Source organism: Geotrypetes seraphini, chromosome 11, assembly GCF_902459505.1.
Source record: "Geotrypetes seraphini chromosome 11, aGeoSer1.1, whole genome shotgun sequence".
Lineage (NCBI taxonomy): Eukaryota > Metazoa > Chordata > Amphibia > Gymnophiona > Dermophiidae > Geotrypetes > Geotrypetes seraphini.
In genome coordinates this window covers 32,033,567-32,056,776 of record NC_047094.1, presented here as the reverse complement: position 1 = coordinate 32,056,776, position 23,210 = coordinate 32,033,567, and the positions used below count along the sequence as shown (strand labels likewise).

General features: G+C 42.7%; 2 protein-coding genes across 9 annotated transcripts in view; one reads left to right on the top strand and one right to left on the bottom strand.

Moving 5' to 3' along the window:
- Window positions 1-22,070, bottom strand: part of RRN3 (RRN3 homolog, RNA polymerase I transcription factor) — a 48,063-nt gene extending 25,993 nt beyond the window's left edge. The window contains exons 1-10 of one of the 4 annotated variants that reach the window (XM_033914309.1): window positions 21,916-22,070; window positions 19,941-20,049; window positions 17,806-17,862; window positions 15,978-16,067; window positions 13,530-13,659; window positions 10,766-10,825; window positions 8,632-8,695; window positions 6,918-6,987; window positions 4,009-4,107; window positions 1,015-1,110 (exon numbers count right to left, since the gene is read on the bottom strand). In XM_033914309.1, coding sequence (XP_033770200.1) covers window positions 1,015-1,110; window positions 4,009-4,107; window positions 6,918-6,987; window positions 8,632-8,695; window positions 10,766-10,825; window positions 13,530-13,659; window positions 15,978-16,067; window positions 17,806-17,862; window positions 19,941-20,036 — 762 coding nt within the window. In that variant the 5' untranslated portion in view covers window positions 20,037-20,049; window positions 21,916-22,070. Of the gene's footprint in view, window positions 1-1,014; window positions 1,111-4,008; window positions 4,108-6,917; window positions 6,988-8,631; window positions 8,696-10,765; window positions 10,826-13,529; window positions 13,660-15,977; window positions 16,068-17,122; window positions 17,166-17,805; window positions 17,863-19,940; window positions 20,066-21,915 lie in introns of those variants that run through there. The other 3 variants (XM_033914311.1, XM_033914313.1, XM_033914312.1) reach the window with 3 other exon arrangements.
- Window positions 21,844-23,210, top strand: part of NTAN1 (N-terminal asparagine amidase) — a 40,704-nt gene continuing 39,337 nt past the window's right edge. For 2 of the 5 annotated variants that reach the window (XM_033914316.1, XM_033914314.1), the window contains exon 1: window positions 22,264-22,413. In XM_033914316.1, coding sequence (XP_033770207.1) covers window positions 22,333-22,413 — 81 coding nt within the window. In that variant the 5' untranslated portion in view covers window positions 22,264-22,332. Of the gene's footprint in view, window positions 21,977-22,263; window positions 22,414-23,210 lie in introns of those variants that run through there. The other 3 variants (XM_033914317.1, XM_033914319.1, XM_033914318.1) reach the window with 3 other exon arrangements.

Genomic DNA, 23,210 nt, shown 5'->3' with positions numbered 1-23,210 from the left:
GTTCCGAACAGGGATGCCCAGCGGCAGTCTTGAAGGATGCAAACTAGTTCTCACAATATCCTTAATGAATATTTAGGGAAATTTACACACTACCGCAAATTGTATGCAACTATATCTTGTGCAAATTCATATTTAACTCCCCCCCCTAACATATATAAACTTGACATCCCTGCTGGAGAAGGTCTGGTTTCCAAGACAGCTAACACACATCTGAGATTGGACTTTTTGGGCAAGACGTCCACAAACCCAGCAGGAAAAATGTCTGTTTTCAAAAGTGCCAGATGTCTATCTTTTATTTTTGAAAATGACCTATGTATAAGTCTTGGTCCTTAGGATGTCTATCTATTTTGGCCATTTTCAAAAATAAAAATGTCCATATGAAAAATTCACAAAAGCAAGTTTTGTAGATGTACCCAGCTACCTTGTCTGATCGTGGCAAAGGAATCCCCATCAGCTGAGTTGGTTTTGAGGATTCCCTTTGTCAGGATCAGCCAAGCCGCGGAACAACCTACACTCCTCCACCTGACATCCCCCCAAATTCCCCCGACAGCCCCAACATTTCTGGACCCCTGACACCTCCCTCCCGACATCCTCCAACATTGCTAGACCCCTCCGACATCCCCGGACCCCCTCCCTGGTACCTGCCGAAGGGAAGCTCACTCCCTCCTGCCTACAGGGCCATGTGCTGTGAAATGACGGGTCTTCCTCTTCCCACAGCATCTTGGGATGCAGCGGGAGGGGCCATCCTGGGCAAATCCTCTGTTAGTCTGCAACCCACCTTGTTAAAACAGTTTCCAGAATCAGAGCCTATAGGAACCAATCAGATTATAGTGGGTACGACTGCTCTTAGTGGTGTAGAGGAACTGTTCAAAGAATTTCAGAAACAGCCCTCAAAGTAAAAATTGTAAAAATGATAGAAGTTCTTCCAGTTTCTATGTATTTGTATGAAACACTCAATGGTTCACAGTCTATAAAACTTTCTCATCACCATCTGTCAGAAAATAAATAGCCAACCATGTTGAAAAGTCCTTCCTCCATGGTGCCTTCTTTCTCATTGTGTTGGAAAGCAGCTTCTTCAGCCTCCTCAATATCCTGCCGAGAGGCACTCACCTGCAGATTATAAAGCAGATGAAAACAACCAAATGTTAGAGTAGACGCAACTTCTGTTGCTATAGCAAATTAGCTGAAGAGAGACCACCGAGTTGCTATGTAGTTGGCTAAAATGAGATGATAAACAGAAAAAAGATGTCCATTTCCTGTACTCTGCGAGTTGAGGAAAGGCACACAGAATGAATCTCGTTTATATGTGGCCTACCTGTCAGAACAATGTGATGAGAACGAAGGTAACGAGCGGCACAGAGAGGGACAAAGCACCCCAAAAGAAGCACAAAGGGCTTCAATGAACAGGGACTGTCTTTACTGATCCACCACGAGCTGTGATGAAGGCATTGTACGACAAAACACGGCTTGTGTTGTTCATTGAAGCTCTTTGTGCTGTTTTCATTGGATGAGAGTGAGGGTAGTCAGGCTCCAAATCCAGCTGCTGCTGCTGTGACCTTGGTCAAATCCCTTTATTTCTTTGTACCACAAGTACCCACTTCATGTCAGGGGATATACTGTACCTGATATGCATCACCACTGGACAGTGTTGTATAAGCTCAGAGGTGCATCAAAACTAAGATGTACAGATATCAGTGCCTAGAGATCGTTGAGAAATTTTGACTTTCAAAATCTAATGGGTCATTTTCTTCTGTGAAATAGAATGCCAATTATTGCTAGGACAGTGGACAGACTGGCTGTAAACTTACTTGTTTTTGATAACTTGCAATGGTGGACCATGCAACAATGGTGAAACATAGTAGCAAGTCAAGGGATCTTCAGACTGCCCGTTATGCAGTGTAAGACCATCGGGCTGCAATCCTCATTAGTCCCTCTATTGCATCATCTTATTTATTTTATTTAAATTTTCTTATATATTTGAGCTTCTTACTTGGCAGGATACATTCAGTGCTATATATGTCCCTGGTGTGGGAAGGACTCTTAATTCAGGGTGAGCTAGAACAGTGTTCAAATTAAAGAGAAGAGGTTTGGAGGGAAGTGTGCAAGTGAGACTGGGGAGTGATAATGATTGTTTAAAATCTGTAAATGTTCTGGCTTGTGCATGTACACCGAGAGGAGGGCATGTCAGCAAAGAAGTGTGCATGATTATCAGATAATCTGAAGACAGCTACAGCTAAAAGTCATTTGATTAGCCGACAAATCAAGAAGTAGGTTCAAAGAGGAAATTTAGCTGAGAGGGCGAGTGAAATTTTGATTGCTTCTCTTTTCTTTTATTAAAGAAAAGCAGGTGTGTATGTGTGTGTGTAAGGGTTTGTGAGGACCTTGTGAGACTTGAAGACAGTGTCAAAATGGCAGATGACGTTTAATGTGAGCAAGTGCAAAGTGATGCATGTGGGAAAGAGGAACCCGAACTATAGCTATGTGATGCTGGGTTCTGTGTTAGGAGTCACTGCCCAGGAAAACGATTGTTGAGGATACGTTGAAACTCTCAGTTCAACGTGGTGCGGCGGCAGCTAAAAAAGCAAATAGAAGGTTAGGCATTATCAGGAAAGGAATGGAAAACAAAGATGAAAATGTTCATAATGCCCTTGTATTACTCTATGGTACAGCCGCACCTCAAATACTATGTGCGGTTCTGGTTGCTGTATCTCAAAAAAAATATAGCGGAATTAGTAAAGATACAGAGAAGGGCAACAAAATTAATAAAGGGGATGGGTCAACTTCCCTAAGAGAAGAGGTTAAAACGGCTAGGGCTCTTCAGCTTGGAGAAGAGACGGCTCAGGGATGATACGATAGAGGTCTATAAAATAATGAGTGGAGTGGAAAGAGTAGATGTGAATTGCTTGTTCACTCTTTCCAAAAATACTAGGACTAGGGGACATGCAATGAAGCTACTAAGTAGCAGATTAAAAACAAACTGGAGAAAATATTTCTTCACACATGTAATGGAATTTATTGCCAGAGATGTGGTGAAATCAGTTAGCTTAGCAGGGTTTAAAAAAGGCTTGGCTAATTTCGTAAAAGAGAAGAGAAGTCCATAGCCCATTATTGAGAGGGAGGGGAGCATGAACTTGAGACACAGAATAGCGAGAGAGAGGGGAGCATGAAGCATAGGATGGAAGAATGGAGGAAGTGAAGGAAAGATGCTGAGATGGGGGAGGAAAGGGAGAATTGTTGGGCATGGGTGTCTGAGTAAGAGGGAAAGAAAGATGGTGCACATGGGGAAATGAAGAAAGAGGAGAATTGTTGGGCAGAGGGAGGGAAAGAGAAATTTTGGACATGGTGGTGGGAGAGGCTTGAGGTAGAGAATGACATGGGGACAAATTTGTCCCTGTCTCCACAGGAACTCAATTTCCCCGTCCCGTCCCCATGAGTTTTGTCGCTGTCCCCATCCCTGCTGCCTTCTTGTAAGCTCTGCCTTAACTGCACAAGCCTAGAACAGTTATGATTTTAAAGTGTTTGAGGCTTATGAAGATGAGGCAGAGCTTGCAGGAAGGGGATAGGGACAGGAAAAAAAACCCCAAACTCACAGGGATGGGACGGGAAAATGAGTTCCCGAGGGGACGGGGAAAAATTTGTCCCCGTGTCATTCTCTAGCATGAGATACAGATGCATGGGGAAGAGAGAGATGAGAGGGAGAAATGTTGGATGTGGTGGAGAGGGAACAGTGGGACGGATGAAGAATGAAAGTATAAACTTCCTATGTTTTCTTTCTATTTAAATAAACTACAGTACTTTATTTTGAGGACTGTTTCTTTAATGATTTTATAGACTATGTACTGTACAAGATTTGAGTTATATACAAATTCAACTTAAGAATGGTTTAAAAAAACGGAACTTGTTCTTAACCCAGGGACTGCCTATACAAGAGATCAACTTGTAGCCAAGTATATATGCCATTTACATTCCCTATTTATGTACTTATTAGACACATTCTTCAGTACTTACATCCATCTTTAGCAGCTTTTCAGTGATTAGTTGCAGAATTTCAAGCCTCAGCACTGGGAAATAGATGGTGATTCGTAGCAGGTTATGAATATAGCATTCCTGCCACAGAAGAAAACCCAAATAAGAAGACAGACACTAAAAGGACACGAGGCCGCTTATACAGCCCGTCAAATCTACTATTAACAACCTGCTATCAATATCCTGCGATTGTTTTAAGGCAGCCAGAGGGCCTCACAAATACATCTTCATGGTGGGATTAGGCGTGAGCCACCACAGTCTGAGGGTTACAACTCAGTTGAGCTTTCAAGATTTCCACAATGAATATGCATGAGATCTATTTGCATACAATGGAAGGAGTATATGCAAATCAATCTTATGTGGAAATCTTGAAAAGTGACTGGATTGTAGCCCTCAAGACCCTCGACTGCCCACCCTTGGCCTACATAGTGCCAAGGGATTTCTCACTTTCTTGAAGAATGTATCAAGTATCCTTTAAGTTATCTTCATTTTATTTATTCAGTTTTCTATATGTTCTCCCAGGGGAGCTCAAAACAGTTTACATGGATTTATTCAGGTACTCAAAACATTTTTCCCTGTCTGTCCCAGTGGGCTCACAATCTATCTGATGTACCTGGGGCAATGGGGGGATTAAGTGACATGCCCAGGTCACAAGGAGCAGTGTGGATTTGAACTCACAACCTCAGGCTGTAGCTCTAACCACTGCACCACTCTAGAAATCAAAATGTAGTAAAAGTGAACCAAGTAAAGGACAATGAAGCCATTGTGACATCACTGATGAAGTTGGCTCTTAGGCATTGGTGGAATGAGGCATTATGATGTCACAATATCAGCTCTGGTTATCAGAGGCTGAAACTTTTCACACTATTTATTTATTCATTCAATTTTCTGTACCATCCCAGGGGAGCTCAGAATGGTTTACATGAATTTATTCAGGTACTCAAGCATTTTTCCCTATCTATCTAATGTGCCGGGACAATGGGGGGATTAAGTGACTTGCCCAGGGTCACAAGGAACAGCGTGGGTTTGAACCCACAACCTCAGGGTGCAGAGGCTATAGCTTTAACCATTGCACCACACTCTCCCTGAACGATATATTTGCCCCCACCTATCTGCAATCCATATGCTATTTTAAAAGCCCTCTGCGAGTATTTCTTAGCTTGACAGTAAAAGTGCCCATCAGAAAACTGGTGTGAATTTATACAAAAAAAAAAAATCATACAAGGTACTGTATTTACAGAAGGCTACAAAATGCCTATATATTTGATGAGGTGGAAAATTACAGCCATCTTCCTATGGCTGTTAAGAGGAAAATATTGAGACTCAGTCTAGGCCACAGCTTGTGAAACTCATACACAGAGGAGGAGAGGAAAGCACTATTGAACCACCTCCTAAATGGGATATAAGGAATCAGAGAGCTCTACATCATAACAGATAATCTAAGGGGCAGATGCACAAAACTCTGTCATTGTTCCTCTGTAGTGGTGGAGAAATGCTGATCTGTTTTTAGCGACCAATGCTCAGCATTAACATGCTGTATAGAATTGGACACTAGAGTGTTGGAATTTCTTGGGATATGCCCGCAAGAGCTGTGTGGTAGGCACAACTCTTGTGTGCATGTCCAAGAAACCCTGACCCCAACCCTAAAATAATCTCTGGTGCACCACTCCCCTCAACCAGCCCGCCCCAAACCCCCCAAAAGGTACTCCTGGAGATTCAGTGGCCAACCCGATTCCCCAACAACATCCCTGAGCATCCCAAAAATAGTCCTGGTGGCCCTGTGGCCAATCCAATTCTTATATGGTATTTAGGCTCCTCCCAATGCATCATAGGATGCACCAAGCAGGGACAGGGCATTACTATTTTGAAGAGGTAGGGCCTAAGGAAGGAGGGAGTAGGCATCCCTCCTATCGCTCTTCAGAAAAAAAGGTACAGGGGGGTTTCAGAGTTTGCTGTGGACCGTGGTCTGAATATCGGGCAGAATGTGCCCGGCAGCGTGCCTTAGCAAAACAATAAATATTTATTTATTTATTTAAAGCATTTATATCAACAAATTCTCAGCAGATCACAATTATTACATACATAATCATTAAAACAAATATACCAGCAAACAAATATTTAAGATAAAAAAAATATTAAAAATTCCGCCCCAAAAATAGATAACCGTTTCTGCCATTTTAAGAAAATATTCTCTACCGATTCATATAGTACCATGCTAAACGCTTGACAAAAAAAAAATTAAATTAAATTCCTTTTTAAACAACTCTAAACTCTGAATTTCTCTCAAGTCCATAGCTTTGGGCATACTATATAAAAAAAAAATAGGATGATGGTATTCATCCAATTTAACAATGTAAAAAGAAGGAACTTCCGAGAAAACTGAATTTGATGATCTCAAATTTCTAGAGGGCTGACACAATCATAAGCCAGCAGCGATAATTGCAGAAATATTATTCATTAGCCTCCCCTCCTTTTTACTGAGCGATTCTACCGCAGCCTGGAGTGCTAAATGCTCCGACTCTGCTCTGATGCTCATAGATTTCCTATGAGCATTGGCGCATTTAGCGCCCCGGGCCACAGTAGAAACATCTGCCGCAGCTTAGTAAAAAAGGGTCTAAAATTTTAAATAAAAAAGATTTTAAATTGTATCCTATATTCAAAAGGAAGCCAATGAAGTAGCTTCAGAACTGGACTAATAGGAATAAAACAAGAACACTATTACAACTTTGGCAACAGTGCTTCGAGTTACTTATAATGCTGGATTACTATCTAAAAATAAAGGCCTGAATCCTGCAAGTTGCAAGCTTGAAAGTGTCCTTCAGAACCAAAAAGGCAGGAAGAAATCTCTAAGCTCGCTTAAATATTCCCTCAATCACACTTCTGACACTTACCAAAGTTCTTGTTGATTTGCTGATGAAGGGAAACCTCTGCACCAGTATTGGCATCAGAAACCGGGGGGTTCTGTCCAAAAGAGATCACAGAAAATATGGCTTACATATTGTACAATATTATAAAGGAAGTGGAGAAAATAGCTTCATCCAGAAGAAAGGATAGAAAGTTTGGGAAAACGAGAACATGCACAGTTCGAGCATGGCTAACTGCTTTCTGACACTGTTGTGCCAATACTATCTAATACAGCAAGCTAGCCTACAGGATTCAGATTGTCTACATACTAGAGAATGACATGGGGACAAATTTTTCCCCAACAAGTTCTTTTCTGGTCCCTGCCCTGTTCCTGCAAGCTCCATCCTCATCTGCACAAGCCTCAAACCCTTTAAAATCATAAGTAGCAACATTCTAGAGCTCAGATTATGATGTCATAATGCCTCATTCCACCAATGCCTAAGCTCTGTCCTCATCTGCACAAGCCTCAAACCCTTTAAAATCATAAGTAGCAACATTCTAGAGCTCAGATTGTGATGTCATAATGCCCCATTCCACCAATGCCTAAGCTCTGTTCTCATCTGCACAAGCCTCAAACACTTTAAAATCATAAGTAGCAACATTCTAGAGCTCAAAGTGTGATGTCATAATGCATCATTCCACCAATGCCTAAGCTACGTCCTCATCTGCACAAGCGTCAAACACTTTAAAATCATAAGTAGCAACATTCTAGGGCTCAGATTGTGATGTCATAATGCCTCATTCCACCAATGCCTAAGCTCTGTCCTCATCTGCACAAGCCTCAAACCCTTTAAAATCAAGTAGCAACATTCTAGAGCTCAGATTGTGATGTCCTAATGCCTCATTCCACCAATGCCTAAGCTCCGCCCTCATCTACACAAGCCTCAAACCCTTTAAAATCAAGTAGCAACATTCTAGAGCTCAGATTGTGATGTCCTAATGCCTCATTCCACCAATGCCTAAGCTCCGCCCTCATCTACACAAGCCTCAAACCCTTTAAAATCAAGTAGCAACATTCTAGAGCTCAGATTGTGATGTCCTAATGCCTCATTCCACCAATGCCTAAGCTCCGCCCTCATCTACACAAGCCTCAAACACTTTAAAATCATAAGTGTTCCAAGGCTTGTGTGGTTAAGGCAGAGCTTACAGGAATGGGGCAGGGACAAAACTTGCGGAGACGGGATGGGGAAAAAATTTGTCCCCGTGTCATTCTCCACTGCATAAAAAGTGTGGAAACCAACAATGTTAAAAACCTTCTTTTTATTTCTTCAGAAAGAACTTTAAAACACTATCCACACTTTGTGTTTTAAAGTCCTTTCTGAAGAAATAGAAAGGTTTTTAACATTGTTGGTTTCCACACTTTTTGTTTTGTTTGCCATTTACCCTGCGGAAACTTGGGTCATTTTTTTAACTTCTTGTTATTCTCTACTACATACCCTAGAGTACTTCACCACTCCTACTTGTGCCTAATTTACACAAAGGGAAATATCTAATTTACCTATGTACTGTATATCTATGGACTTGCTAGCTCGATTTGAAAAGACACTATCACCCCAAGGTCCCTCTCCCTTCTTCTCTTACTGGGAGTGAAAGAAAGAAAAAGTATAGGAAGGCTGAAAGCCTCGCTAAAAATGTTTCAGATTTTTTAAAAACCCAAAAACTATCAACCCGACAGCAAATGCTTTATGGAGGAATACTTACGAGGGCACAAATCTTGCCACTAACTGCAATGCTGTGTGACAGGTATCAAAATTTTCAGGCAGATCTGTAATAAAGTGATCAGGATAATATTTATACTGAAAGATTGAAAAGAAGAACAAGCATGGCCAAAGTAGCTCTTTCCACAGCAACCTGTCACAGATTTTCAGAAGTGGGCAGGGTCTGTACAAAATCTATAGGACAAAGAATCTGATGAGAAGTAAAAATGCTTTCATCTGGACATTCTCTGCTGTCATCACATTCTGTATTTCAGATATATGGCAAACATATGCTGTTTATGCTGAAGTACCTATAAAATTAAAACACTGCTGAAAAAGAGCATCTTCTTCTGCTTCTAGCCATAAGATGAAGCAATGTCCAATCAGAAAATAGCTATTTATAAAGGCAACCAATCACAAAGCTGCTTAGAAGACACCTGCCCTCCGACAGCTGTTTCCCTGCACTGAACAGATCAAAAAGCCAAGCTTAGTATCTCTCTCTATATATCATATATAAATTCATAAATGTCAAATAATTTATGTCTATATAATATTGTAATCACAGCTATAATCTCTTGTTAATAATATTGCTTTCTTTAATTTATTTTAAATATTATTGTGAAGTGCTCAGACCAAGTAACCCAACATATAGTGAAGTCACTACAATGAGGTTAACAAGGGGACCATCATCGCCTTCACCTGTCCCCTGCCCTCCCTACGTGACCACGAACTAATACAGATCAACTTGATGTACTTATCTGAATAGGGGAGTAGTTGGTTTCGTTAATTCTCATTGGTGACTGTATACCAATAAAATTTATGTGCTCCGTTAAAATCCTAGAACTGTTCGTTCATTCTTCCAATCCCGTCCCCCCGACTCGAGTTTCACCTCTTCATCAGGGAGGGACACTGGTGAAGGCTCACTGAGATCAGGCTCACTCAAAGCAAGTTGGCCCGTTTGCTTTGAGTGAGCCTGATCTCAGTGAGCCTTCACCAGTGTCCCTCCCTGATGAAGAGGTGAAACTCGAGTCGGGGGGACGGGATTGGAAGAATGAACGAACAGTTCTAGGATTTTAACGGAGCACATAAATTTTATTGGTATACAGTCACCAATGAGAATTAACGAAACCAACTACTCCCCTATTCAGATAAGTACATCAAGTTGATCTGTATTAGTTCGTGGTCACGTAGGGAGGGCAGGGGACAGGTGAAGGCGATGATGGTCCCCTTGTTAACCTCATTGTAGTGACTTCACTATATGTTGGGTTACTTGGTCTGAGCACTTCACAATAATATTTAAAACAAATTAAAGAAAGCAATATTATTAACAAGAGATTATAGCTGTGATTACAATATTATATAGTTATTTCTGTCACAGAAGATTAAGTTTTATCTCCCTATTAAGTAAGAAAAATAATTTATGTCAACATATGGCCCACATATCTGTTTGTTAATACTGTTCATATCCAATTGTGAAAAATCACATTTGGTTGGTGTGTGGGTTTGGGACTGCCAAGTTGTATGTAGGGTTGCTTCACAAGCAAGAGCAAAAGTGGAAATGTCCAATCAGAAAGGTGCACAAAAAGTGTCTTTCAACTCATCTGATAAATCCAAATGTCTTTATTCATCCAAAATAATTAATTCATCCAAAGTAACTCAATGACTCGACATGATCATTTTCGGCCACCCGGCCTGCATCAGGAGTCTTAGGAGTCTTTGGGTATCAATTGGATAAATATGCTCTAAAACACAACGATCAAACCATTGCTCCGAATCTTGTGGCGCTACAAACCAACACGACCTTGCAGTGATGCAGGCCGGGTGGCCGAAACATGATCATGTCGAGTCATTGAGTTACTTTGGATGAATTAATTATTTTGGATGAATAAAGACATTTGGATTTATCAGATGAGTTGAAAGACACTTTTGTGCACCATTCTGATTGGACATTTCCACTTTTGCTCTTGCTTGTTTGATTTTTGTGGATTTGTTTCCCCTGTTTTAGTGGGTTGCTTCACAAAACACCCTTAGGTCTGTCTGTCATGCAAATATTTTTAATTCATATAATTTCATGCCCCTCCACTGCAAACATTATTTCATTTAATCATTTGACACATATATTACACATTAAAACCTACTTTCATCCTCATCTTCAGAATCTGAAATATCCACATCATCTTCCTTTATGATTATTCGCACTGTTAGGAAAAAAAAAATGAAATAAAGTTAGTTCTGTTTACATCCTTTCAAAGGAGACTATCAAAAGTCATCATGGACTTAATCAAGGTATAGGAAAGATATACCAAAACTTAAGCATTTCCACAACACTACTAACCCAGATTCCAACACATTAGCATTTTTAGAAAAGTTATTTAAAATGAATGCATGGAACATTAGCATTCATGGTTCACTTATTTTAACTCTATGTAACTCCAAGATACCAAAGAGAATAAAACCCCAACAAAAAATTTGGATGTTAATTTTGGCTATCAGAAGGAACAACTAGGGCCAGATTTAAATATGATGGCTTTGTTATAAATAAAACAGTTTTTTTAAAAAATGGGTTTATATATTTTTCCCCATCTGAAATCACTCTTCTCTTTCAAATCGCTCATTAAGTAGTAGAGCATTCAATACATTATTCTTGCAGGTTTTTTGTTCAAGTGGCCAAGCTGAGCGTATAATATTAGAAGCAAAAAATATGTATAAACTAAGCAAGGGACGATTAGGTTCTTACCTCGGTAATCGTCTTTCTAGAAGATGGGCATATGAGTGTTGACCAGTGGGTTATTCTCCCCTAACCGCGAGTTGTGCAGAAGGCATCATCTACATTTTCTTCAATTCTGCCTCCTTCCTCAGTGAGCTGTACTGTACCTCTTCAATTTGTACCAAAGCAGTTGTAACCCCTATAAGAAAGAAGGGTATGGGGAACCTCCCCGACAAGAAAGTTCTATTCTGCTCTGTAGCAAGTATAGAGAACAATTTGAATACAAAACATTACATTAAATAAGGTGGAACGAACAAGCCACCTACCTGAATGCAACCAGCACTATCACTTATTGAGGTCTTGTCCTATCATTTGCTTTTTTTTTTTTTTTTTTTTACAACAGAAATAGCAGTTTATTCTTCAAGTCTGACTGACAGGAGAAGCAAGTGAAATCAAAACCTGACAGGACAGACTGTCAAGACTTATATGCCCTACTACTAGAAAGAAGATTATTGAGGTAAGAACCTAATCTTCCATTCTAGTGCAAAGGACATACGAGTCTTGACCAGTGGGACGTACCAAAGCAGTCTCTGGAATCTACAACAGGACAGATGAGCCTGCCCTAACACTGAGGATTCAAAAGCGGTGTCCCTTTGTGCTTCTATGTCTTCTCTTTAAAATTTTGTGAAATGAGAGTGTAGACCACATAGTTGCCCTACAACTCTCCTTGGGTAGAATTGCCTAGGACTCCACCCATGAAGAAGCTACACTTCTGGTGGAATGTGCCGTTTACCAAGCCAATGGAAGCCAATAAAATCACCATGTGAATCCATCTGGAAATAAAGAGACCTTAGATGTTGGCGTGCTTTGTCATGTCATTATCCAAGGGATCTGGAAAGGATTTTCTCCCTGAAGAGAGTCACCTGCAACTCCTCAGCCCTAGAGGAACCAGAAGAAGCTAAGCCCATGGCTCCTGCCCCCTCCCTTCATGTGCGCCGCACCACGTGACACATGGATGTTCTCAGCCGGCCATCCAGTACAAAACAGGCATGATATAGGAGCAGAACAGTGAGGAGTCCATTCCAATTAAAATCGAGGAGTTTTGAGGCAGATATAGGCTTTTTAACTTAAAATGTGAAATCCAAGATGGCCACTGCTGTAGCATTTTGGCACCAAAAAACGGCCCAGGAGAACACTTTTCAGACTCCCCTGATTCTTCCATAGGCTGTAATAGCCAGTATTCACTGTGCTGTGCTGGTGCCTGCTTCAGGGTAAAAATCCCAATACTACCATCTTTGGGCTGCCAGTCGGAATGAGATCTCAGGCCCCCTAAAATCTACCCGCAGTGCCAGGGGGAGGGAAACGCAGCTGGTACACATTAAAGTCCACCGGACCACCATGGGGCCAAACAGCCTGCACTCAAGTGCCTGATAAATCAGGGAGTGAGCTTAGTTTCTAGAGGAACAGACCCCAAGCTCCAGAGATGTTATTGCAAGCTGGCTAGATAACTTCCCTAAAAGGGTTGCCCTGTTAGTTACAGACTTCTGCTGAGAGAGTCCGTGTCTTCTCCCAGGCAGAACTGCCCCAGGGCTACTGGGGATCTCTTGAGCAACAAAAAGCCTCACAATTCAGACAAAAAACCCAAAATAAAAAAGTTTTTTAGATCAGAAAGATACCTTTTAACTCATGTGCAGAAGGAAAAAAAACGGAGCAGGTACAGCACTGCCCACTGAGGAAGGAGGTGGAGTTGTAGCAGTTGTACAAAGTGTAGATGATGCCTTCTGTATAACTCGCGGTTAGGGAAGAACCCACTGGTCAATACTCTAATGCCCTTTGCACCAGAATACAAATTATTGAATTAACTATATATTTTTAGTAGCTATACTGGTCCTGGAGAAAACTGGATTCTTTATAAGTTGTGATACTCCTTTATTGAGACTTCAAATAAAGTCTGGAAAGCGCCTTGTTATACTCATATGATAGTCCAATTAAAGACATCATAGCCTGCAAATAATTCTATCATACTGAAAACCATAAAATGGTAAATACAATCCAGTACATACAAACTAAAATTTTTTATGGCCAATGTTTTATATAACAACAATTTTAAGACCACCACATCTGGTTTAGTTATCATCTGAACACAGAATTCTCGCACTGAAGAAGGGAGGGGGAAAAAAACCCAAACAACTCACGAGGTGTAAAATAGGAAACAATCATTCTGAGACATGGTCGAAGATGGATTGTCTGTGCAGATACCAGATTCCCTAGAAAAGACAAGTATTCTTCCACAACAGCTTTGCTTCTCCTCAGCCAAGGCAACTTCTGAAATATTATAATCAACAAGCACAGGTTCAGGGTGCAACAAACAAGAAATTCAGCAATTCCCGAGAAAAGAAAAGACCATCTAGGGCAGGGGTGTCAAAGTCCCTCTTCGAGGGCCGCAATCCAGTCGGGTTTTCAGGATTTCCCCAATGAATATGCATGAGATCTATTTGCATGCACTGCTTTCATTGTATGCTAATAGATCTCATGCTTATTAATTGGGGAAATCCTGAAAACCCGACTGGATTGCGGCCCTCGAGGAGGGACTTTGACACCCCTGGTCTAGGGTTATTTGTTGCCAAGTTGCATTTCTTTAGATCAGTGTCCTGCAAACTTTTTGACGCCGAGGCACACTAAACTCGGGCCCATGACTGGAGGGCATTTGGAAATGCGTGGACGTCGATATGTGTGACATCACGTCAACATCTGCGCACGCCCTCCAGACAGATCCCCGAGCATGCTATTTCTATGCTGCTGAGGAGGGGGGGGGGGTTTCAGGACGAGGAGAGGTGCTGGCTGACTGCCTACAGTGCCATGAAAGGCATGTCCTATAAGCATTTCTTCTCCTCGCCAGCATCTCATGGCAGACCCAGAATCTTGCCACGGCACACAGTTTGCGATACACTGCTTTTGACAATGTTTTAATCCCTTTCTCCAAAAGCCATAAACATCTCAGGGTCACGTTATGCCAGCCGATAGTTCTTTAAAACTGTGCTGCAATAGTAAAGATATGCAAATTACCAGCAACAGAGTCGCTTAGCAGCAACTTATCAGTAATCTGCAAAGTGGTATTGCTTTAACGTTTTCTTCTGTCTGCTGCTAGTATAAAAGAAACGGTATTTTCTCAATCCCAACAGCAATTCAGAAACAACAAATGTGCAATCTGAACCAGGTCTCAAACTCAGTTCAGCAGGCAAATCTTTCTTATCTGTACCATTACTTTTATCTATCCTCACTCTATGCCTGGAATAGACTTCTTGAGTCAGTATAGCAAACTCTTGTCTCTGGCTGTATTCAAATCTGGCTAAAAGCACAGCTTTTTTGAGGCTGGGGTTTTTTTTTTTGGTAAAGTTTATTTCAAGAGAGAAACATATAACAATAATCAAAATTCTCCATATCATCAAAACAGTATAGCCAAGTACAAACAATTCAAAAAGCCATCATAACACTCTCAAAATTTTTCATTTTTCTCCCATGCCCCCCCCTCCCACCACCCCCACCCCCCAAACAGCCCAGCAACAACCCATACAACTAGACAACGTGGACACAGAGCAGCCGTCATACATCCACAGGACGCTTACTGTACTGCTTGCCACTGCACATAATTATCCCACACCTTATGATAGTTACCCAAAGTCTTACGACGAAGAGCCGTCAACTTAGACATCAGTTGGAGGTAGTCCAGCTTTGAGGCTGTTTTTAACGGTTCATAGACAACGGCGCGAAAGACAAAAGCGCGCGCCGACAATTGAGCGCAGCGCGCGCCGCCGCGCCGCTCTAAATTACAGTTTTTAGGGGCTCCGACGGGGGGTTTTGTTGGGGAACCCCCCCAGTTTACTTAATAGACATCGCGCCGGCGTTATGGGGGGTTGTAACCCTGCACATTTTACTGTAAACTGAACTTAAGTTTTCAGTAAAATGTGGGGGGTTACAACCCCCCACACCCCCCACAACGCGGCGCGATGTCTATTAAGTAAAGTGGGGGGGTTCCCACCCACGCCCCCCGTCGGAGCGCTAAAAACAGTAATTTAGAGCGGTGCGCGCTGCGCTCAATTGTCTGGGCGCGCCTTTGTCCCGGCGCGCTTTTGACCTGACACCGTTTTTAACTCCTAATTCCTATTCACTTGCTCAGTACCATGTCTGTTTTAATCAGTCCCAATTCTTTATTTGTTTTGTTATGATTAGATTGGATTGTAAGCTCTATTGAGCAGGGAGTGTACAGTGTTGTACACTTCTAGTAGCACTATAGAAATAATAAACAGTAGTAGTAATAAGAAGAACAGGTGCCAGAGGGAGAAGGCAGAAAGAGGATTAGCAGCCCATCAGAATCAGAAAGAAGAAAGCTGGCAGCTGGGGTGTTGGCTGAGGGCTTTTGGAGCTGAACTGGGGTATAATAGCTGCCAGGGTGGGAGAAAAATAATCATATAAAGATAAATAAATCCATGAGATAAAAAATATAAAATAATTCTCCTCCAGGGGGTGGGGGGGTATAAGAATTTTGGTTGATGCCTATGTTTCTGAAAAAAAAAAAGAAAGATTCAGCCCGATTTGAACTGCAAAGATATTCAAAGAACTGTATGAGTGGGATATATACTTACAAGGACAATGTCGACTAATTGTTCAAAATCTTTTGAGAGGTACATAACCGAACCACGGAATTCATGCAACCAGTTTATTATCTGGGCATCCTTAAAGAAAGCATACCAGAGACAAACAGTTAAAATGAAAGTGTTCACATTTTCCAAAGTTTTTAAACACACTTCACACTTTTCGGCACCTCCAGGTGTTCCTCTGCCATGTTGTTCCACTTGTTCAAGGATTTGTTTTATTTGCAAGGTTTACATTCATTAATTCTGGCCTAAATATGTCCGTGAAACTGCCAGCAGGGGGTGTTAATACTGTAACATCTTCTAATTATTGTAAACCACATAGAACTTCACGGTCCTGCAGTATATTTGCCTCTAACTCCACCAACTTTCTTTTTGAAATCGAAATCACATGACAACTTAGTCTTGTGAGACTTACTGTCTCCATGTAGATCAGGGGTGTCAAAGTCTCTTCTCGAGGGCCACAATCCAGTCAGGTTTTCAGGATTTCCCTAATGAATATGCATGAAATCTATTTGCATGCACTGCTTTCATTGTATGCTAATAGATCTCATGCGGGAAACTCTGACTGGATTGCTGCCCTCGAGGAGGGACTTTGACACCCCTGATGTAGATCAAATCTTAGCAAAAGGCAGCAAGCAAAAGAACACTGTTTACTGACTCTTCCTGCTGGCGGGAATTGGTGGGAGGGGCAAAAGGAGACTTCTAATCGACAGCAGCTATGACCTGCCCCCATATTCCCTATGTAGGTAGTCACATTTTTTTTTAGTACATCTGTTGAAAACCTCTGGATTAAGGAATGAAATTGCCTCCCCTCTGACTCTGAAGAATGGATCAAATTCTGAAACATTTATTGCGAGTACATCAATCAAACTGAAGCTGGCATGCATGTGGAGGGCAAGAAAGGCAGTAGCTGACAATGCAGTGAAGTGCTTGAGGGCAAGGGCACTCCTATTTCAAGAGAGTACAAACAAGAACCAATGAGATGCTGCACGTTTCTGCATCAATTCAGTTGGGGAAAAAAAGTCAGTCAGGCTAAAGTGCTCCAACACTAAAGCGCTTAAAAAGAGAAGAAAAAAATTCCCATTAAAAAGTCATTTTTTTCCAAAATCTGGGGTTGGTTCCTGCATCCATACCTCATGTTCCCACCATTCCCGGGGAGGCTCGTAGCAGCACTGCCTAAAGAGAACAGGGATTTTCTTAGTGCATATTTGACTCCCAATCTCAGTTCTTCCATACGTTTCCTGACTTTACTGGTCTAATTTTCAGCATCCCCATCCTGACGTCAGAGAAAGGGCGGGACCGCCGGAAGAGGAAGCAGCGTAGACGCAGGGCTAAGAGAAGGGGCAGGACCGCCGGCAGAGGAAGCAGCAGGACGACCGTAGGCAGCTTCTACATGATTGGGGGGGTGCGAGCAGTCCTTCGGGGTGGGGGTGCGTGTTCGAGCGCGAGCGGTCCTTCGGGGTGGGGGTGCGAGCGGTCCTGCGGGATGAATCGGACGTCGGGGGGGGGGGGGGTACTATGTAAAAAAAAAATAGGGGATAACGCGCTCACGAATATAACGCACATGGTTATACTCGGTTTGTAAAATCGTGTATAACGCGCGCGTTATATGCGTGAAAATACGGTACTTCTAGGACAAAGGAATACTGTCTGAAAGGTGTATAACATAAAACATACTCAGACAGCATACCAGCCTCACAGACTACGCCAAACCACGATAGACTACAGGAAAATGCTATATTTATGTTCATTTTCAAAGAGCAACCAAGAAAACAATACATACAATACATTTTGCTTCAAATATAGTTTTTTTTACCTTTATTTCTGGATCTAATAACTGATGCTTCAATAATTCATAATCATTAAAGTCACCCTTCAAAATAATAAAAGGAAAGAAAAAAAGTTAAAATTAATGAATGCCCCCAAAGACATCTCTCATTTTATCACAACACTGTATTTTTATGGTACAAATACAAATACAGGACAGAGGACTCACGGATATAAAACAGTACAAAAGGAAGTGGGAACGGACAATGAACACTCCACTGAAGATCACTGATGTAAAACCAACTTGTTTATTTCATAAAAGGACACAAGCTTCTGCTGGTGTAGCATCATACAATGAAAGCACTGCTTGTGTCCTTTTATGAAATAAACAAGTTGGTTTTACATCAGTGATCTTCAGTGGAGTGTTCATTGTCCGTTCCCACAAATACAAAGTTCACATGAGAAAGGTCCCTCTCTTTTTTTTCTAGATTCCTACTTCACAACTAGTTACTGTTTTCTGGAATGGATAAGATAGAATTTATTTTGTCATTGGTGTTCTTGAATATGTACATACTGCTTTATAGCCTGTTACATTAATGGGCGCTAGAATATATGTGTGTGTCTGTCTTTATTTCTTTCTCTCTCTGTCTCCTTAGCCGCTTTCTGTATTTCTGTTTCTTTCTTTCTTTTGCTGTCCACCACCACCCTTGCGTGCTCCCCCTGTCCATTCTCCCTTCATTTTATCTCCCCTGTGTCCACCACCACCCCCCTTCACTGCTCCCCTTATCCAGCAGCAGCCCTTCTCCCTTTTTTTTTACCTCCCCCCTGTCCATCAGCACCTCTTCCTGCTCCCCCTGTCCAGCAGTAGGCCTCCCTTCCTTTTTTTTCCCCCCCTGTCCATCAGCACCTCTTCCTGCTCCCCCTGTACAGCAGTAGGACTCCCTTCATTTTTTCCCCCCCTGTCCATCAGCACCTCTTCCTGCTCCCCCTGTCCATGGGAGTTAGTACAAGCCCGGTCTCTGCTGTTCTCCCCGGAGTTTGTTCTTTACTCGGATAGAGAGTCCTTGCCGCCCCCCCTTCACTTCCCACGGGCCCGACTACGAACCTGGTGATTCCAGCAGCGTGTGCAGCAGTCTTCACATGCAGCATCGGGTCCTTTTACTGCCCTGATTTACTCTGGCACGTCCCTGATGACATCATCAGAGACGTGGCAGAGCAAATCAGGGCAGTAGAAGGGCCCGAAGCAGCGTGTGAAGACTGCTGCACACGCTGCTTGAATCGCAAGGTTCGTAGTCGGGTCCGCGGGAAGGTAAGGGGGGGTGGCAAAGGACTCGGACTCCTCTGGTCTGTCGCGGAGGGCGGCCCGGCTCCATTTCTCGTTTCATCCCGGAGAGGGGGGGGGCAGGAGGTGCTCTTTGTGCCCCAGTCCCAGCTTGTGGAGGTGATCATCAGCTGGCTGGGAGCGGGCTTGTGGAAGCGATCGTCGGCTGGTGACGTAGTACGCGCATGCACACTCTCACCAGCACAGCCCGACAGATCAGATCTCAGGGAACACGCGGCGAGAGTGCACATGCGCGGTTAGCATTTTATTATTATAGATGCTCTGTATAATTTGATTAATACATACTGTCTGTATAATTTGATTAATACATACTGTATGTACTGTTTATATTTTTTATCCCTTTACGTTCTCTCTCTTTGTTTCCCTCCTCTGCTCTTCCCAAAACAGCATGCTGAGGCAGTCTCTTATCAGTCTGAGGCATTTAGAGGCATCAGTCTGACGATGCACCTGCCACACAAATCGTTGGTTCTGTAGCAAGGACATAGGAGTTTGTACTCTAGGTGAATTACTTCTAGTTGCAAGTTGCTTGCAGAAGGATGTCAATCACATCTTTCAGCTCCTCCTCCTTCACCAGTGCCCTCTTCAGTTATTTCTTCTGCAAGCGAGCTGAGAAGGTGCGTTCTGATCTGCTCTGTTCGTTTAAAACAAATTATTTTCAAATATTTTTTATACATTTTGTGAGGCTTCGGAGCTAAGAGGTTGCGGCGGTAACAGCTCCGACATACATAGGAATTCTATGAGCATTGGAGCTGTTACCACTGCGACTGGTGCTAAAAAAACGCCAGCGTAGTTTTGTTAAGGGTGTGTGTGTAAATGTTTCTACTGCCAGTTTTTGCTCTCACCTGCTTGTATTTCACCAATACATCTGCTACTGTCCCACCAAACCGCACTGTTTTCCTGGGTGGTGATACGATAAAGTCCTTCTCTGGTGCCAACATTTTGAACCTTCTTCTGATTTATCAAGAAACAAAGAAAGAGATGGCTTGTCCTTAAGATGACAGTCTATCACCTAAATTATTAGCAAAAATGAGACACTGCTAACTGCATGTTCTTCTGCAAAATAAGGAGTCTGACTCATCGTGTAACATAGCTTTAAGTTCAATTAGGGAATAACACTGGCCAGCCCAACAGGTTCATAACTTAACAATCCACTTGTATACCGCTATGCCTCTCAGTTCACAAGAATCAAGGAAACTGAACATACACAGTGAACTACAAGCTCCGATATTAAAATTTATCAAATAAATGTGTCTTCAACATCTTTCTAAAAGCTTGATAAGAACCAGAACCTAATGCCATCCCTCTAAAGCTTTTGTCTCAACATGCCGCTTGATAGGCCAAGATTATCTGAAAATAGCGTTTATAAGTGCAACCTTTAATCGTAGGAAACAAAAATTTAGAATTTTTACGCAACGATGACTTTCTATTTGTGAAATTGAAATGCTCTACTAAATAGGCACCAAGCCATATAGTATTTTGTAACAAAAGCAAGCCATTTTGAAAAGTATCCTTGATTCAACCGGGAGCCAGTGCAGTATCTAATAGCATTTGATAGCCACTGATGAAAGTTCAAACAAGGAGTCATAACAAGCAACTATTTGCACTGTATTTATACTTCTTACTTAGGATTAGTCTGTTTATGATGCGATTGGTTACGTGATCAAATTTTTTTCAAATTGAAAATTAAATCGCACCACTGTATTCTATATAAGCTGTAATCTTTTCAAATTCTTCACATTTAGTGGATACTGACTGGCAGCAAAAACTTGTTTAATCATGCTGCTCCCCACCACTGCTCCTTTCCCAAACCATCAGCAGTAGTAAACTTAAATGCAGCCATCATGGGACCTTCAAGCTAGAGAATGACGTGGTGACAAAATTCATCATTGTTCCCTCATGGATAACTGCAGGAAACCATCTCCATGACATTCCCTAAGGAGAGAGGGAAGACTCGGAGTATGAATGGGCACAACCACTGACCCTTAAGTCTTGCATTGAAGAATGCTGGTGTAGAAGGACTGAGGCTGAGATAGACACTAAATAATGACACAGGATTGTTTCCCGCAGTTATCCACAGGGACAGAATAGTGATGAATTTTGTCACTGTGTCATTCTCCAACTTCAAGCATCCTCCCTGCAGCTGTCAGCTCTGCTCCAGAAGAAGGAAGTGAAATCTGAGGGGAGATGGACTGGAAGTCAGGGAGGGGGGAGGGAGGGGGCACTGTATTTAGTTTTACTACTGCTGCTGCTGCTAGTTTGGGAAAGCAGAAGCGGTGGCAAAGAAAGGCAGGAGGAGGTGGTGGTCCTCTTCTGCAACCCCCTCCCTAGTACTTGCACTTAGGGTGGACTGCCCCCACCTTGGTATGCCACTGATGAAAGTTCAAACAAGGAGTCATGATAAGCAACTATTTTGCACTGTATTTACACTTTCTACTTAGGATTAGTCTGTTTATGATGCGATTTGCTGTAGAATATGAGAATAAAGATTGCAATGATCTGTATAACAGCAGGGTTGTTACTAGCAGAACGTAATTTATCGGAGATTGTCTGGGAACAGCAGCAGCCACAATAGTAGGCTGCAATTTATAAAGAATTTATAAAGCTTTATAGGCAGACACGAGGGAAAAGGCATGATAGCTATGATAGTATCGGGCGTGGAATAACCTCCTATGACGTCAGTGGCGGAGGTAACGTTCAGACCTGCGTTAGCTTCTTCCCATCCTGTCCCCTCACCCCAGCCCTCTGCCAGGTGAGAGCCGAAGACCTTCCCCAGACCAGTGAACCCTGAAAGAAGGCCCAAAACGGCGAGAAACTTACCTGTGGTCAAGCTGCCCGCCTCACCTGGGGAGGCCGGCGGCGGAGCGCCAATTCCTCCTGGGTACGTGAAGCGAAAGCGCAGCCATGCTGAGAAAGAGAGAGGAAAGGAGGGGGGGGTACGGGGACCCGGAACTAAATCCCCGCGGCTCAGGCCTCGTTGTCAGTAGCAAAGAAAGGGGGGGGGGGAGGGACAAAAACAAACAAACCTCAGAACAGAGAAGCCCACCACCTCCTCCCTGACACGCTACCTTCCAACCGGCTCTTACATTCCCAGAATGCCGCCCACAAGGCACCGGACTCCATTTCCCAAAGTACCCCGGGGCGTCGCACTACATTTCCCAGGGTGCTGTGCGGGGCGGCCGGCGAATAAGTGCCGCGACTGTCAGGGCGGGCTTGTAGTTTTGCTCCCGCTCAGCTATGCCTCTGTTCCTCTGTGATCAGCGGGTCGAGCTGTCGCTTTCTGCGGGGCAGCTGGTGCAGAGATACCCGTGTCTGGAGGTAAGGGGGCGGCTCCCGGAGATTGGGCCTGGGGTGAGCTGTGGAGGGGGTCAGGCACGAGCTTCTCCAACCGGGGACGGTTTTGAAGAAGCGGGGTGATGTTCCTTCTGAGCAGACGTAGCATTCCTGAGCTCTATGCAGCTGAGATGGGCAATCTTAAATTGAGAGATGATTCGAGTATATCAGTAGCTCTTTGAAGTAATAACATTGCACGGCTTCGCTTGCCCCTTATACTGCAATAGAAATGGTTTGCATTGTGAGTTTGTCCTGTTTGCTTGTAAGCTCTTCTGAGCAGGGACCGTCTGTTGCATGTTAAAATGTGCAGCGCTGCGTACGACTTTCAGCGCTTTAGAAACAATTAAATAGCGGTGGTAATAGTAGTAGGTGAGGAGCAACGCTGGTTATTACCCTCTGAGGAAGTTCTGCTTTGTACAGATTAAAACGCCCATTTCCCTTTTTTTTTTGTTTGAAATAATTTTTATCAGACACCATTTCTCTTGTTGGGCGTTGGGCGTTGTACATCTCCAACCAGCGCTGGTTTATGGGTTATACCATCTAAGATAAGTGTTTCTTCTTCTCAAATTTATTTTTGTGATTCGTGATTTTTTTCCCCATCATATAATCTAGTTTAATGACAATTTATAGAGCACACCCTTGCAGATGTAGTTTTGTAGGTGGGTTTCACACGAGGTAGGTGGGATGGGACAGGCATAGGTGATTCAAATTTGGAGTCAGGATATGGACCTGAAATAATATAAAGATTATAGGAGGTCCTATGATCTGATCACCCATAGTTA